This window comes from Oncorhynchus keta, chromosome 14 (assembly GCF_023373465.1).
Source record: "Oncorhynchus keta strain PuntledgeMale-10-30-2019 chromosome 14, Oket_V2, whole genome shotgun sequence".
Classification (NCBI taxonomy): domain Eukaryota; kingdom Metazoa; phylum Chordata; class Actinopteri; order Salmoniformes; family Salmonidae; genus Oncorhynchus; species Oncorhynchus keta.
In genome coordinates this window covers 70,332,325-70,346,713 of record NC_068434.1, presented here as the reverse complement: position 1 = coordinate 70,346,713, position 14,389 = coordinate 70,332,325, and the positions used below count along the sequence as shown (strand labels likewise).

The window sequence follows — 14,389 nt, the reverse complement described above, 5'->3', positions numbered from 1 at the left end:
TGATGGAATTCACTCAAATCACCTTGGACCGTGGACACTATCTAATCACTACAAGGCAGCTCTAAGAAATGGATTGTTATGATCTTTTTCTATCCTTGCTATGTCTAGAAAGGAGGGTACTGCCATTAGCACATTCACAAATTTGTATTGTAAAGTGAAGCCGCTACTGTCTCAGGTAATCTCTACTATTATTACGCCCCCAGCAAACAGTGATAGATCAATTTAATTTCCATTGCGTTGCAGCCTTTGGTTATGAATAATAGGTTGGCAGGTAATGATCCGGCTTTTATTTTGACACTCTCCCAGTGATTTCAAAGCACGAAAAGGGTTTACATTTATGCACCTAAATGTTCGCAGCCTTTTGCAAAAAAAATGGACTACATCAAGATCTGGGCTTCGCAGGCAGATCCAGATATTTTTTGTTTATCAGAAACATGGTTATCTGAGAAAATTGTGGATTCTGAGGTTACTATTGATGGTTTTCAAGTTTTCAGGGCTGATAGGATGGGCAAAAGTGGTGGTGTTGCTATCTATACAAAAATATACTTTCTATGTCTCTTTTAAAGGCGAATCCTAAACAATTTGAATTTAAGTCTTCAACTAAGTTGTAATTCTAAAGTAACTGTTCTGGGAGTCTACCGCCCTCCCCTGCTAAGAAATGTTTGTTAATTAGTCTCACTGACTTAATAGCTTATTTGTCCACTTCTGAATAGTTTGTCATAGGTGACTTTAACCTGTCCTGGGGAACCCAAGACTCCGACTATTTAAAGGATTTTTGTAATAACCTAAACCTCACACAGTTGATTACCAAACCCACATGTCCAAATCTGAGACATTCTACGAAATCAACATTAATTGATCTTATGTTTACAAATACTCCAGAGAAATATGTGGCTAGTGATGTTTCCTCCCTGGATATTAGTGATCACTGTCCTATTTTTTTGTATTAGAGATGTTAGGACTCATAGTGCAAAACAATGATTTATTACAAGGAGAAATTTAAAAAATGTAGTGAACAAGCATTTTTACATGATCTCAATGGTGATCTTAATAGTATCTAAGCTCTACCAGATTCTGAATCGGCACTAAATCACTTTATTACTGTTTTTAACAACATTGCAGATAAGCATGCCCCGTTTAAAAAACGGAGAGTTCAAAATAGATTGAACCCTTGGTTCACACCAGAATTATCTGAGTTCATACGCAAATGAGATGCTGCCTGGGCCATGGCTAGAAGTACTGACTCCGGCCGGGACTGGCAATCCTTTCGAAAATTGAGAAATCTATGTGTAAAACTTCGAAAAGCAACATCTGATTACTATATTAACACTAGCTGACTGTACTGGAAATCCATATAAATTCTGGAAAACTGCAAAATCATTAAAAGGTTGTACTTCCTCTACTCTTCCCTCACAAATTAATGTAGAGTCTGGCCCGATTACTGATAACATTGGAATAATTATAATATTATTAATTATAATAATAATAATTCATTTAATCAACATTTTATTTCTGAAGGCTCTCTCTTTGATATAATTCAAAAACCTACTCGCTGTGACAATGTACTGGATGTTGATGGGAGAATTTTACTGAATAATTTTGAAAATGTCGGTCAAGGTTTTTTTCCTTTTGGCAATTCACAGACAATGAAGTCCTTGATGTGTTGTTGGCATTAGATATTAATAAATCTACAGGGCCCGACCATTTGGATCCAGGTCTGTTCAAGTGTGCTGCATCCCTCATTGTTGTTTCAATAACCCACATCATTAGTTTAACATGTTCACTGGAAATATTCCTAAAGTGTGGAGATCAGCTTATGTGCTGCCACTAAACAAGGGAGGTGATTGTTATGGTCTTGACAACTATCGTCCCATATCAAGTTTCTTGTCTAGCTAAGATTCTTGAATCCTTGATCATTCTATCTTATTGAGTTATTTGTCTGTGTTAGGCCTTGGCCCTGATGCCTGTTTGTGGTTTCAGAATTATCTTAGTGATAGACGGGGTTAAATCCGAATTTCTTGAACAACTTGAAGTGGTACCCCAGGGTTAGATTTTGGGGCCATTATTGTTCATGTTGTTTATAAATGACCTTGAAAATAGTGGTAACACCTGTAGCATTCCTCTGTATGCAGATGACACAATAATTTATTCATGTGCCTCTTCCAAAAATCCCCAAATCACTTACTGATCTTAAATGAGTGTTAAATGCAAATAAAACCAAGTTTATGCTGTTCTCTAGGTCTCATAATGTTGACCATGAGGACTTGCGTACTCCAAATGGAGCCCAAATTGAGAAAGTTTCTCACTATAAGTACTTGGGTATCTGGCTTGATGCCAATTTGTCTTTTGAAACACAAATTGAAAACTTGACAAAGCAGCTGAGAACTACGATTGTTTCTTATATGGAAATAAATCCTACCTCAGTTTTGAAAATAGAAGTAAGATTGTTCAAACAACAGTTCTCCCTGTAATATACTATGGGGGCATTATTTATATGCACGTGTCAGCCTATGTTTAGAAACAATTGGACTCAGTATTCCATTCAGCAAGACGTTTTAAACACACTGGGGACGGTTTTAGGACTCATTGTATTATGTACAAACATGTAGGATGGAAGAAGAGAACTGCACTCTCTTTTATTTATTTAGTCTTGTAGAAACTTGCTCTGTACATTACTTAATTGATTAATTTTAGATGTACAAATGACCAAACCCGTTCTCAGTGATGTTTAACTCTGGAGATCCCTATGGTCTCCAAAGAATTGGGAAAATATGCTTTTAGTTTTTTGCCCTTATGTATGGAACAATAGACAAAATTCCTTGCAATTAGATATTCTGGTGCCTTTCAGGCATTTTAAATGATTGATTGGAGACGTTTATGTTACAGAATGCAATTGCTTTTCTTAAATATATGTAGTGTTGTGTATTATGTTTTATTATAGTGTGTTTTGTAGGGCTGTTGGGTTTTATTTATATTTTGGGTTGTATTTGAAACTTATACAGGGCTCTCTTCTACATATTGTCACGACTTCCACCAAAGGTGGCTCCTCTCCCTGCGCTCGGCGGTCGTCGTCACCGGTCTACTAGCTGCCACCGATCCTTTTTCCTTTTCATTTGGGTATGTCTGTCTTGTCTTTCACCTGTGTTCTATTTGGGTAATTAGGGGGGGGGGGGGGGTATTTAAATCTCGCAATTTCCTCTGGGTTTTGTGCGGGATTGTTTCGTTTGCTGTCATTTAGTTGTGGGTTGCGTTTGTTTGGGTTCTGTTTAACAGGTGTGTTTTTTTCTCCCCCGGACGGTGTCTGGGTGGTTTGAGGCTACTGTTGTAGTCCTGTTTCCTGTTATTTGGACTTGTTTATTAAACACCCTTTTCGCAACTTGCTTTCTCCTGCGCCTGACTCCACACCCACATCTCCTTTGGGAGATATTGGCACATATTACCTCAACTAACCGGTGCCCGGTTACTCTGTACCAGTGCCCCCCTGTATATAGTCTCACTATTGTTATTTTACTGCTGCTCTTTAATTACTTGATACTTTTATTTCTTAGTCTTATCCATATTTTTTAAAACGGCATTGTTGGTTAGGGGCTCGTAAGTAAGCATTTCACTGTAAGGTCTACCTACACCTGTTGTATTCGGCGCACGTGACTAATTAAAGTGTATTTAATTTGTAGAAGAGTTTTATCTCAATGTGACTCCATTTAATATCAAAAATAAAAGAGGATTAACTTGTGCTTTGAAAAAACGAACAATTTGTTCATATAGTTTGATCTAGGCCTTAAAGATTACTTTTACACACCTTTGTATATACCGTTTCTACAGTCCAGTAGTGTTCTGTATGTTCAGAGGGCTATGAGCATTTTCTTTTCAAATTAATAAATTATAAAGAAATAAAAATACATAGATGGTTGTTTTGTTTGAGCGTTGTTTTTAGGACTTACATTTCATTCTATTTTCTAGTTTCATTAGAAATGTTTGCTTTATCTTGGCCAGGTCGCAGTTGCAAATGAGAACTTGTTCTCAACTTGCCTACCTGGTTAAATAAAGGTGAAATAAAAATAAAACATTTAAAAATCTTATGTGTCTGGGTCTGTTTACTGTGTCTCTGTATGGAATGTGGTTTTAAGAATCATGGGTTGGAGAAAATTATACACATAAATCACTATCCCATTTATAATTTTAATGTTTAATGTTTACCTGTTGAGGAGGTTCATTTGTTATGCATGAAAAGAGGTCATTTGATTTCGACTGTCCATCACAGGTCACAAAATTGGTTAGCAAAAACTACAAGGCACTCAATGGAGGGTACAGCATTGTTTAATGTGCTGCTTTAGTGATATTGCTTCTCAGTAAAAACTGTCGGTAGTTCACCATCACTGGCTGCTCCTCAGGCGCACTCCTAGGCGGTAGGGTTTTTGCGCCTGTGCAATGCCAAAAACCTTGCGGAAGTCGGGTGCACCTTCTTGTTCAGGCCAGACAAATTGGAAACGTCGAAGCAAGGTCACCAGTATCAGAAAGAGCTCTGTGCGCGCTAACCCTTCTCCCAGGCATACACGAGAGCCTGGGAAACACAAACACACAAACACAGTTATTTATGTTGACAACACACTCCTCCTACACATGCTCTAATAAACATGGTGGACAAGCCATTTCTACAAAAACAGTGCCTTCGGAAAGTATTCAGACCCCTTGACTTTTTCCACATTTTGTTACTGTTACAGCCGTATTCTAAAATGGTTTAGTTTTTACAGAAATCTATACACAATACCTAATAGTGACAAAGCAAAAATAGGCTTTTTGAAATGTTTGCTAATTTATTAAACATAAAAAACAGGAATACCTTATTTACTAAGTATTCAGACCCTTTGCTATGAGACTCAAAATTGAGCTCAGGTGCATCCTGTTTCCATTGACCATCCTTGAGATGTTTTTACAACTTGATTCAAGTCCACATGTGGCAAATTCAATTGATTCGACATGATTTGGAAAAGGCACACACCTGTCTATTAATCTTAATCTTCCAACAGGACAACGACCCTAATCACACAGCCAAGACAAAGCAGGAGTGGCTTCGGGACAAGTCTCTGAATGTCCTTGAGTGGCCCAGCCAGAGCCCGGACTTGAACCCAATAGAACATTTCTAGAGAGACCTGAAAATAGCTGTGCAGAAATGCTCCCCATCCAACCTGACATAGATTGAGAGGATCTGCAGATAGGAATGGGAGAAACTCCCCAAATACAGGTGTGCCAAGCTTGTAGCATCATACCCAAGAAGAGTCAAGGCTGTAATCGCTGCCAAAGATGCTTCGACAAAGAACTGAGTAAAGGGTCTGAATACTTATGTAAATTAATTATTTAAGTTTTTTTTTTTTTTACACCATTTGCAAACCTTTCTAAAAACATGTTTTTGCGTTTTCATTATGGGTTATTGTGTGTAGATTGATGAGGTGGAAAAAAAACAATTTAACACATTTTAGAATAAGGCTGTAGCATATCAAAATGTGGAAAAAGCCAAGGGGTCTGAATACTTTCCGAATGCACTATACACACTCTTATATGACTTATATCAACATAATCTCTCTTGTTCAATCTCTATGCATCCTCTCTCTCTATCTCCCTCTAGCTCTACCTCTCTCTCTGTACCTGCTGAGAATGGCAGAAAGGCCTCTGGTTTCACAAATTCGCCGTCCTCATTGAGGAAGTTGTCAGGGTTGAACTCCTGAGGGAACTTCCACTGGCCCTCTTCATGGAGCACAGAGGACAAGTTAGGAATCACCATCGTGCCCTGGAACCAAAGAGGAAAGCGTAGTTAGGGTGAGAACTGGAGAAAGAGATAATTAATTCACAGATAAAAGGGTAAACCGAGTTTGTTTCTAGTAATCGCTCCTCCTTCAGGCTTCTTCTTCTTCTTTGGACTTTATATGGAAGTTGGCAACCAGCTTTAAGGTGCATTATCACCACCAACTGGACTGGAGTGTGGTCCTCAGTTAATCTTTCAATCACCCATGTGGGTATATGCTCGTAAAAAACAATTAGGAGATGGGAGAGGCGGAACTTGCAGCACGTCAAGCGTCACAAATAGAACCAAGTTCTATTTTAGCGCCTGGCTACGCAGACTCTCGTTGACGCGCGCGAGCAGTGTGGGTGCAATGATTGAATAACATGTATGTGTACATTTATTTTGCAACGCACGCGATGTGAGCGGTGTCGTCTTTATGTTAGGGTTCTAAGGTCACCAGTGGCAGCATATTGTTATGATATGGGGAGTAGTTTAGTGGTAGTACATAGATACTACACACTACCACTTCCACACTTCGGGGGCAGCAGCAACCGGGTCTTTAAGCACAACAGTGCAGGCATTCAAGGGGATAGTCAATCCGTGAGAGAGGTGTTTACGGAGCTTCTCCGCCTGCTAGTCTTTATTTTTGGACATATTTTGGAGGCTTCTTTTTGCTTATATGTAATTTGGTCACCACTTTGAACAACAACTGATAATACTCTTGGGCTGGCAGACTCAAGAGGTCAAGAAGGAGCTGGCCCTGAACTCAGAACTCGGCTGTCTCCTGGGGCACATGCATTCAACACCTGGTCCGCATACGTTTACTTCTTACAGTAATGCACACATTAAATCAGGTTACAGACCATTTAGCTAGGCCTAGGACACCAAGACAAAACGAGTGTAGCAAAATCAGTATGCTAGTTAAACGGTTACGTAAGAGTATCAGTTGTCCTGTCCATGCTCACCTGGGGCAGCTGGTAGCCTTGTAGTTGCGTGTTGCAGGAGGTCATATGGAACACGCTAAGAGGAACAGTGTCAGCCATCCGCTGTGACTCGTGGATCATCGCTTGAACATACGGCATGGCGTGTCGGTCCTCAAACAAGGCATATGAACGTCCCTCAAGAACGTCCTCAATTTCCCGGTGACAGCGTTCTGGAACACACACACTCTTTGTGTACCATATACAAAATGTGTCCCAGTATATGTGTTGTATGTGTATTTACTCACCCTGTATGTGTTGGTTGGTCATCAGGTGTAGCATGGCACAGCGGAGGGTGTTGGAAGTGGTGTCTGTCCCAGCAATGAAAAGATCAATAAGTAGAAACACCATCTGAACGTCATTAAATGTGGAGCCTCCATCACCAGTCTGAGACATACACAAACACAGACACAGACACATTCCTAGGACTTAGAACCCAATGTTTGGTTAGAGCGCCAGCACAACACAACTACGAAGTTTGACCTACTTTGAAAATGTCTCTATTTACTGAACTTGCATAGTTATATTTCTCTCCTGATTCATTACCATGTCAATCTGGTCAAGGTAGCAGTCAATGAGGTCCCTGGGCTCTCCTGAGACCCTTGAACTTTTGTGGCTGGTCACAGCCTTCTGTGCATGTTCTTTGATTTCATCATAGATGTGGAAGGCTTTCTTGAAGGGCAAGGGTAGGACCCTCAGGGCAGGTATGATATCATAGAGCTACAAGAGATAGATCAGCAGGTCAAAGAGACATAGAGCAATATATCTATAAATGTTTAGCAAAATAAATTAGTGTCTTGAAGCCTTCTTCTGATCTTAGGCGGATTACAACAAAAGACAATATGTGTCATTCAACAAATAGAGTGTCTTTGGGATAGTGTAATTTAGTAAAACATTAATTACTTGTGTCATGCACAAAGTAGATGTCCTAATCGACTTGCCAAAACTATAGTTTGTTAACAAGAAAATCATGGAGTGAAAAACGAGTTTTAATGACTCCAACCTAAGTGTATGTAATCTTCCGACTTCAACTGCACACGGGTTACCAGTACTGAGTCAATGTGCGGTGGTACAGGTTAGTCGAGATATATTTAGGTAATATGTACATGTAGGTAAGGGTAAAGTGACTATGCATAGATAATAAACAGCGAGTAGCATCAAAAAAGGGCTCAATGCAAATAGTCTGGATAGCCATTTGGTTAACTGTTTAGCAGTCTAATGGCTTAGGGGTAGAAGCTGTTAAGGAGCCATTTGGACCTAGACTTGGCACTCCCGTACTGATTGCCGTGTGGTAGCAGAGAGAACAGGTTACGACTAGCTGGAGTCTTAGACCATTTTTAGGGCCTTCCTCTGACACCAACTGGTATAGAGGTCCTGAATGGCAGGAAGCTTGGCCCCTGTGATGTACTGGTCCATACGCACTGACCTCTGTAGCGCCTTGCGGTTGGACGCCAAGCAGTTGACATACCAAACAGTGAATGTTCCTGAGTGACCGAGTTACAGTTTTGACTTAAATCTACTTGAAGTCTATGACAAGACATAAAAATGGTTGTCTAGCAATGATAAACAACCAATTTGACAGAGCTTGAAGAATTTTTAAATGAATAATGGGCAAAATGCTAATTAATTACTTAAAAATCATACAATGTGATTTTCTGGATTTTTGTTTTAGATTCCATCTCTCACAGTTGAAGTGTACCTATGATAAAAATTACAGACGTCTACATGTTTTGTAAGTAGGAAAACCTGCAAAATAGTCAGTGTATCAAATACTTGTTCTCCCCACTGTATATATGCAATAAATGTATTCTTTTTTGTGTTCAAACTGGGATGTCGCCACCAATATAATCTAAACTGTGCAAAGATAAGTCAGATGTGGGCATTAACAAGCAAGAATTGAAACGGGAAGATAAAGGTGTCGAAAGAAGCCAAGGGGTGTTAATCATTTACATAGAGAGGAGTGATTGTGTGTGTTATCTGAAGGTGGAAATCTATAAAACCTGAGGTCTAAAACAAGAGATTTTCAGTTGTTCCATGGAATTGCTCGGCTTCTGTTACTTTTTTAATAAAGTCTATTTGAATTTACAAGTTCCGGTATCTGAGAAATATTTGATTCAATATTTCCTCAACACTATTGGATTGTTTTTACGTGGATTAGTTTAGTTGGAGCATAGATGTATGTGATCGAAATGTTCAATTGAGTGTTTCATAAAAATGTACACACATAATGGCTGAGGGACATAAAAGGCACTCTATCGGTGGAACGACACTGGTTTTCTATTATGATTTATATATATTATTATTATATTATTATATTATCATTATTTCAATTAAAAGTAGTGGAGTAGCAGCAGTAGTAGTGATAATAGTGTTCTGTACCATGGCCCAAGGTCCGATAGCAATCTTGGTTAAATCCTGTATCCTACTGATGAGGGTGAGGAAGACTGGGTTGTCGTATTCAAACCTTTCCCCGTAAATCAGTGAGCAGATGATGTTAGATGCTGCTAGATGGAACAGGTGCTGAGGGTCCATCGAACTGCCTGCCAGGACACAGCAACGATCACCGCACCAGGCAATACACACAGACAAGATAAGAGCACCGATCACAGAGCTTCCAAAATTGAACACACTGATAGGATAGGTAGAGTAAAAATTACCACATTCTTTACTGTATACCCAATGTTAATACAACACTGTAAATATTGTAACGCTAATTGGTTGATATTTGGGGCGGCAGCGTAGCCTAGTGGTTAGAGCGTTGGACTAGTAACTGGAAGGTTGCGAGTTCAAACCCCCGAGCTGACAAGGTACAAATCTGTCGTTCTGCCCCTGAACAGGCAGTTAACCCACTGTTCCCAGGCCGTCAGTGAAAATAAGAATATGTTCTTAACTGACTTGCCTGGTTAAATAAAGGTAAAATTAAAAAAAAAAAAATATTGGGGAACTTTAGTCTGGATACTAAGTATGTGGTGATAATGACATGAATAGGAATGGTGATGACTATGTGGTACGTTGTGTGTGGCTGTACCAGCATTGCACTCCAGCGCAGAGCAGATGTGGGAGACCTCCTCGAGGATGCGCTCTTCCATGGAGCGTTTGCCCAGACCAAAGTTTCTCAGTGTGGTCAGAGCAAAGCGTCGGTGGTCCCTCCAGCTGGAGCCAAAATCTGCCATGATGACCCCTGATAACACATGAAACAGGGTTGGTTATGTTTCCACTTGCCACTGCAGAAATATGTATTCAATGTTTATGTATTTCTATTGATTCGTTCAAGTCAGATGCCAATAAGGTTTATTGTCATTGGCTATGCTAGCAAATAGGGGAAGATTGTCAATTCTTCCCAGTCTGATGTTGACATGCAAGCAGTAGGTCACGTTCTGAAATACTATTACAATGTGTTTCCTGACGTCTAAATGTACTTGATATATATGTATATACAATTCCAGCCAAAAGTTTGGACACACCTACTCATTCAAGGGTTTTTCTTTATTTTTACGATTTCCTACATTCTAGAGAAATAGTGAAGACATGAAAACTATGAAATAACACATATGGAAACATGTAGTAACCAAAAAACTGTTAAACAAATTAAAATATATTTTCATTGCCTTAATGACAGCTTTGCACACACTTGGCAATCTCTCAACCAGCTTCATGAAGTAGTCACCTATAATGCATTTACATTAACAGGTGTCCCTTGTTAAAAGTTCATTTGTGGAATTTCTTTCTATCTTAATGCCTTTTAGCTAATCAGTTGTGTTGTGACTAGGTAGGGGGGTATACAGAAGATAGCCTTAATTGGTAAAATACCAAGTCCATATTATGGCAAGAACAGCTCGAATAATCAAAGAGAAATGACAGTCCATCATTATTTTAAGACATGAAGGTCAGTCATTCTGGCAAATTTCAAGAACTTTGAAAGTTTCTTCAAGTGCAGTCGCCAAAACCATCAAGCTCTATGATGAAACTGGCTCTCACGAGGACCGCCACAGGAAAGGAAGACCCAGAGTTACCTCTGCTGCAGAGGATAAGTTCATTAGAGTTAACTGCACCTCAGATTGCAGCCCAAATAAATGCTTCACAGAGTTCAAGTAACAGACACATCTCGACATCAACTGTTCAGAGAGGATTGCATGAATCAGGCCTTCATGGTCGAATTTCTGCAAAGAAACCACTACTTAAGGACACCAATAAGAAGAAGAGACACTGTCTGTGATTTATTTAGAATTCAAGGCACACTTAACCAGCATGGCTGCGACAGCATTCTGCAGCAATACGCCATCCCATCTGGTTTTCACTTAGGGGGACTATGATTTGTTTTTCAACAGAACAATGACCCAACACACCTCCAGGCTGTGTAAGGGCATTTTGACCAAGAAGGAGAATGATGGACTGCTTCATCAGATGACCTGGCCTCCACAATCACCCAACCTAAACCCAGTTGAGATGGTTTGGGATGAGTTGGACCACAGAGTAAAGAAAAAGCAGCCAAGAAGTGCTCAGCATATGTGGGAACTCCTTCAAGACTGTTGGAAAAGCATTCCAGGTGAAGCTGGTTGAGAGAATGCCAAGAGTGTGCAAAGCTGTCATCAAGGCAAAGGGTGGCTGCTTTAAAAAATATTTTGATTTGTTTAACACTTTTTTGGTTACTACATGATTCCATATGTGTTATTTCATAGTTTTGATGTCTTCACTTTTGTTCTACAATGTAGAAAATAGTTTTTTTTTTAATAAAGAAAAACCTTTGAATGAGTAGGTGTGTCCAAACTTTTCACCGGTACTGTCTGTGTACAGTACTGTGAACAGTATATTAGATATTGGGGGGCTTCCTGTGGGGGGCTTCCTGTGATGTGGTTTTGTATTCATGACTGCTCTGTAAGTGAGTTAGCTAGCATGCTCTAAATGTAGTGGTCATGTTAGCTCACTGCTAATTCACAGTTATTTCCATGCTAACAGACAAATCACAAATATACAGATCTTATGTGCTTCTTTTTGTCTATCATCAGGTACTTACATTTATTGTATTTTGTGCTATTTTTGACATTGTTATGATGTTTGATTACAAAATGCCCAGTCTGATATACAGTATATATGCAAGTGAGTAAACACCAATCAACTGGGACCACTGGCTGGGAATTTCTTTAAGAACACAACTCAAGAGAGTTACGAAGTATGATCACTATCTGTTAGACACACACAGACATACAGTACATACGTACCAGTGGAGGCTGCTGAGGGGAGGACGGCTCATAATAATGGCTGGAATAGAGTCAATGGAATGGTATCAAAGATGTGGTTTCCATGTGGTTGATACCATTCCATTGACTCTATTCCAGCCATTACTATTAGCCATCTTCCCCTCAACAGCCTCCACTGATACATATGCAGTTCACACAGTACTGACAAGGCGGTGTGTGTTTGTGCTCTGCATTATCTGTACTGATTTAAGGTCACCTCTACCTACACCAATACAATTATATCACAAATTATAAAACTATTCCAGGACCAGCCTCGGGGACACTAGGGGACAGTACCTTTGCCTTCTGTGATGTCGCTGATCATGAGATGGTTTGGTCGTCCTGAAAATTCCGCTGTGCGTGTCACCAGTGCCTCACGAACCGCCTCAAGGCCATTCAGAACCACGACAGGCTGTGATCCGATGTACAGACTGAACACGTTACCATAGCGCCTCTTCAGCTGAAAACAGAGAGGTAGAGAGAGGGAGAGAGAGTTCCCAAGCTGAACAGTAAGTTGTGTGACAAGTCAGACACACCTGAAGATTAAACTAAACCATAGCAACTCCTGACAGTTCCAGCAGAGGACAGCACATAATAATGGCTGAACGGAGCAAATGGAATGATGTATTTGATACCATGCAACCTATTCTGCTCCAGCCATTTACCACGAGCCCGTCCTCCCCAACTAAGGTGCCACCAACCTCCTCTGAAAAGTTATTGTATTGTATCATTGACACTCCTCACTATATGGGTTACATTAATATGGATGAACAAACATCTGTCACAAAACAAATCAATAACCTTTTTGAGGGTTGTCAATGAAGGATACTGTATCTCTAAACACATAGTGAACTAAGTGGACTTTGTTTCAAAAGCAGAGACACTGTTGATTTAGGCCTGATAAAACCTTTGGAACTTGACCTATTTTGGATCAGTCACAGTTTAGTGGCTGTTGCTGGTCTGACATTAATCACAATAGCATTTTATTTAGTATCTAATATGCTTTAGTTGAAAGACTTCTAAAAACATTATGTTGTTTGTAAGGACGCTACAAAACCATATATCCTGCACACAGTTTGGGCAACTTCAAACAAAACCAAATACTGGTAACTATTCAACAAACAGTATATGACACAAACAACATACAGTGACAACACTGACAACATACAGTATATGACACAAAAATAAACCCAGTGTAAACCAAATTTTTCCCGGTTTGTGGATTTTTTGTAAAGTTCTTACCCTTTCCAGGTCTTTGAGGGGGTTGACATGGTCCAGCTGTAGCAGATTGCCGAGGATGGGCAGGGGACGGGGTCCTGGGGGGAAGTTTTTAGGTCTGCGGACCCTGATGAAGAAGAACAGAAGGAGGAAAACTAGCAACAACACCACCGAACCTATCATGGTGACTGGGCTGCAAGAAATGTGTTCTTCACCATTTAAAGGTACCAACTACACCACCCAGGGATATTTTCTGACTCTTAGACACCACCCACACACATTGGATTGCTTTGAACACTAGCAGTCAGATAGTGTTTATGAGGAGGGATATTTGCTTACTCTGAGTTTACAGCCTATTTAGCCTATTAAGGGATTATGAACATGTGGTTGAACACAGTGTTCACCACTAATAATTGCACTCAAATGGAGTTCATTCAAATGTTTGATTTGAGTTGTTCACGATGTAAAGAGAAGCCACCTACACATATACAAACATTATCTGTTTATGCTGCCATTCCATTTGATTATGTATTATCATTTTTCTAATATTATCATCATATTTCTATTTTAATATGCAATATTATATGACCTAGATCAGGCCATAAACAACAGCACTTTAAACAAAGTTATAGTTGGATTTTTCTTTGGTATCTATACCAGTTTGAAGGGAAGTAATTGAAGACTGGGTGCACAAACCTGACTCCTGTTCAACTCACTGACGGGAGGAATCTGTAACATGCAGTAACACAGATAGGACAGCAGTCTGCGCCATTATTTGACTGGCCAGCACCCATTTGAAGTCGCCAGACAGCACTCAGAGCAGCTCATTTCCACTGATGACATATTTGAAATAATAAACATAAATATGTCAGGTACTTCAATAAAATAATTTCTGCATCAGTCATACCATTAGATATGAGTTCAGGCAATGTTTTTATATGGATTGGGCTATGCTTTAAAACGGTTAAAATATTTAATATGGGGCTAATAGGTTTTTAAATTGTCACAAAAATTCCTATTAGTCAACATGAAGTATGTGTCTGTGACATTTGCGATCTAAGAGACAGATATGACTAAAGTAAAGGTAGAAGTTCTAGTAAGTAGTTCATATTGACTTCATAGAGGCTAGGCGATATGTGTTATGGGTGTACAATATGTAGCATTTCTATTAAATA

At 39.5% G+C, this 14,389-nt stretch overlaps 1 protein-coding gene across 1 annotated transcript; it reads right to left on the bottom strand.

Moving 5' to 3' along the window:
* Positions 1 to 4,301: 4,301 nt before the first annotated feature.
* LOC118393912 (vitamin D(3) 25-hydroxylase-like) lies at positions 4,302 to 13,503 on the bottom strand. The gene is made up of 9 exons (XM_035787114.1): positions 13,239 to 13,503; positions 12,294 to 12,456; positions 9,788 to 9,940; positions 9,139 to 9,299; positions 7,306 to 7,479; positions 7,008 to 7,146; positions 6,745 to 6,932; positions 5,644 to 5,785; positions 4,302 to 4,561 (listed from the first exon to the last, which is right to left on the bottom strand). The coding sequence occupies exons 1-9, from the start codon at positions 13,395 to 13,397 to the stop codon at positions 4,374 to 4,376; spliced, it is 1,467 nt and encodes a 488-aa protein (XP_035643007.1). The 5' UTR covers positions 13,398 to 13,503; the 3' UTR covers positions 4,302 to 4,373.
* Positions 13,504 to 14,389: the final 886 nt, after the last annotated feature.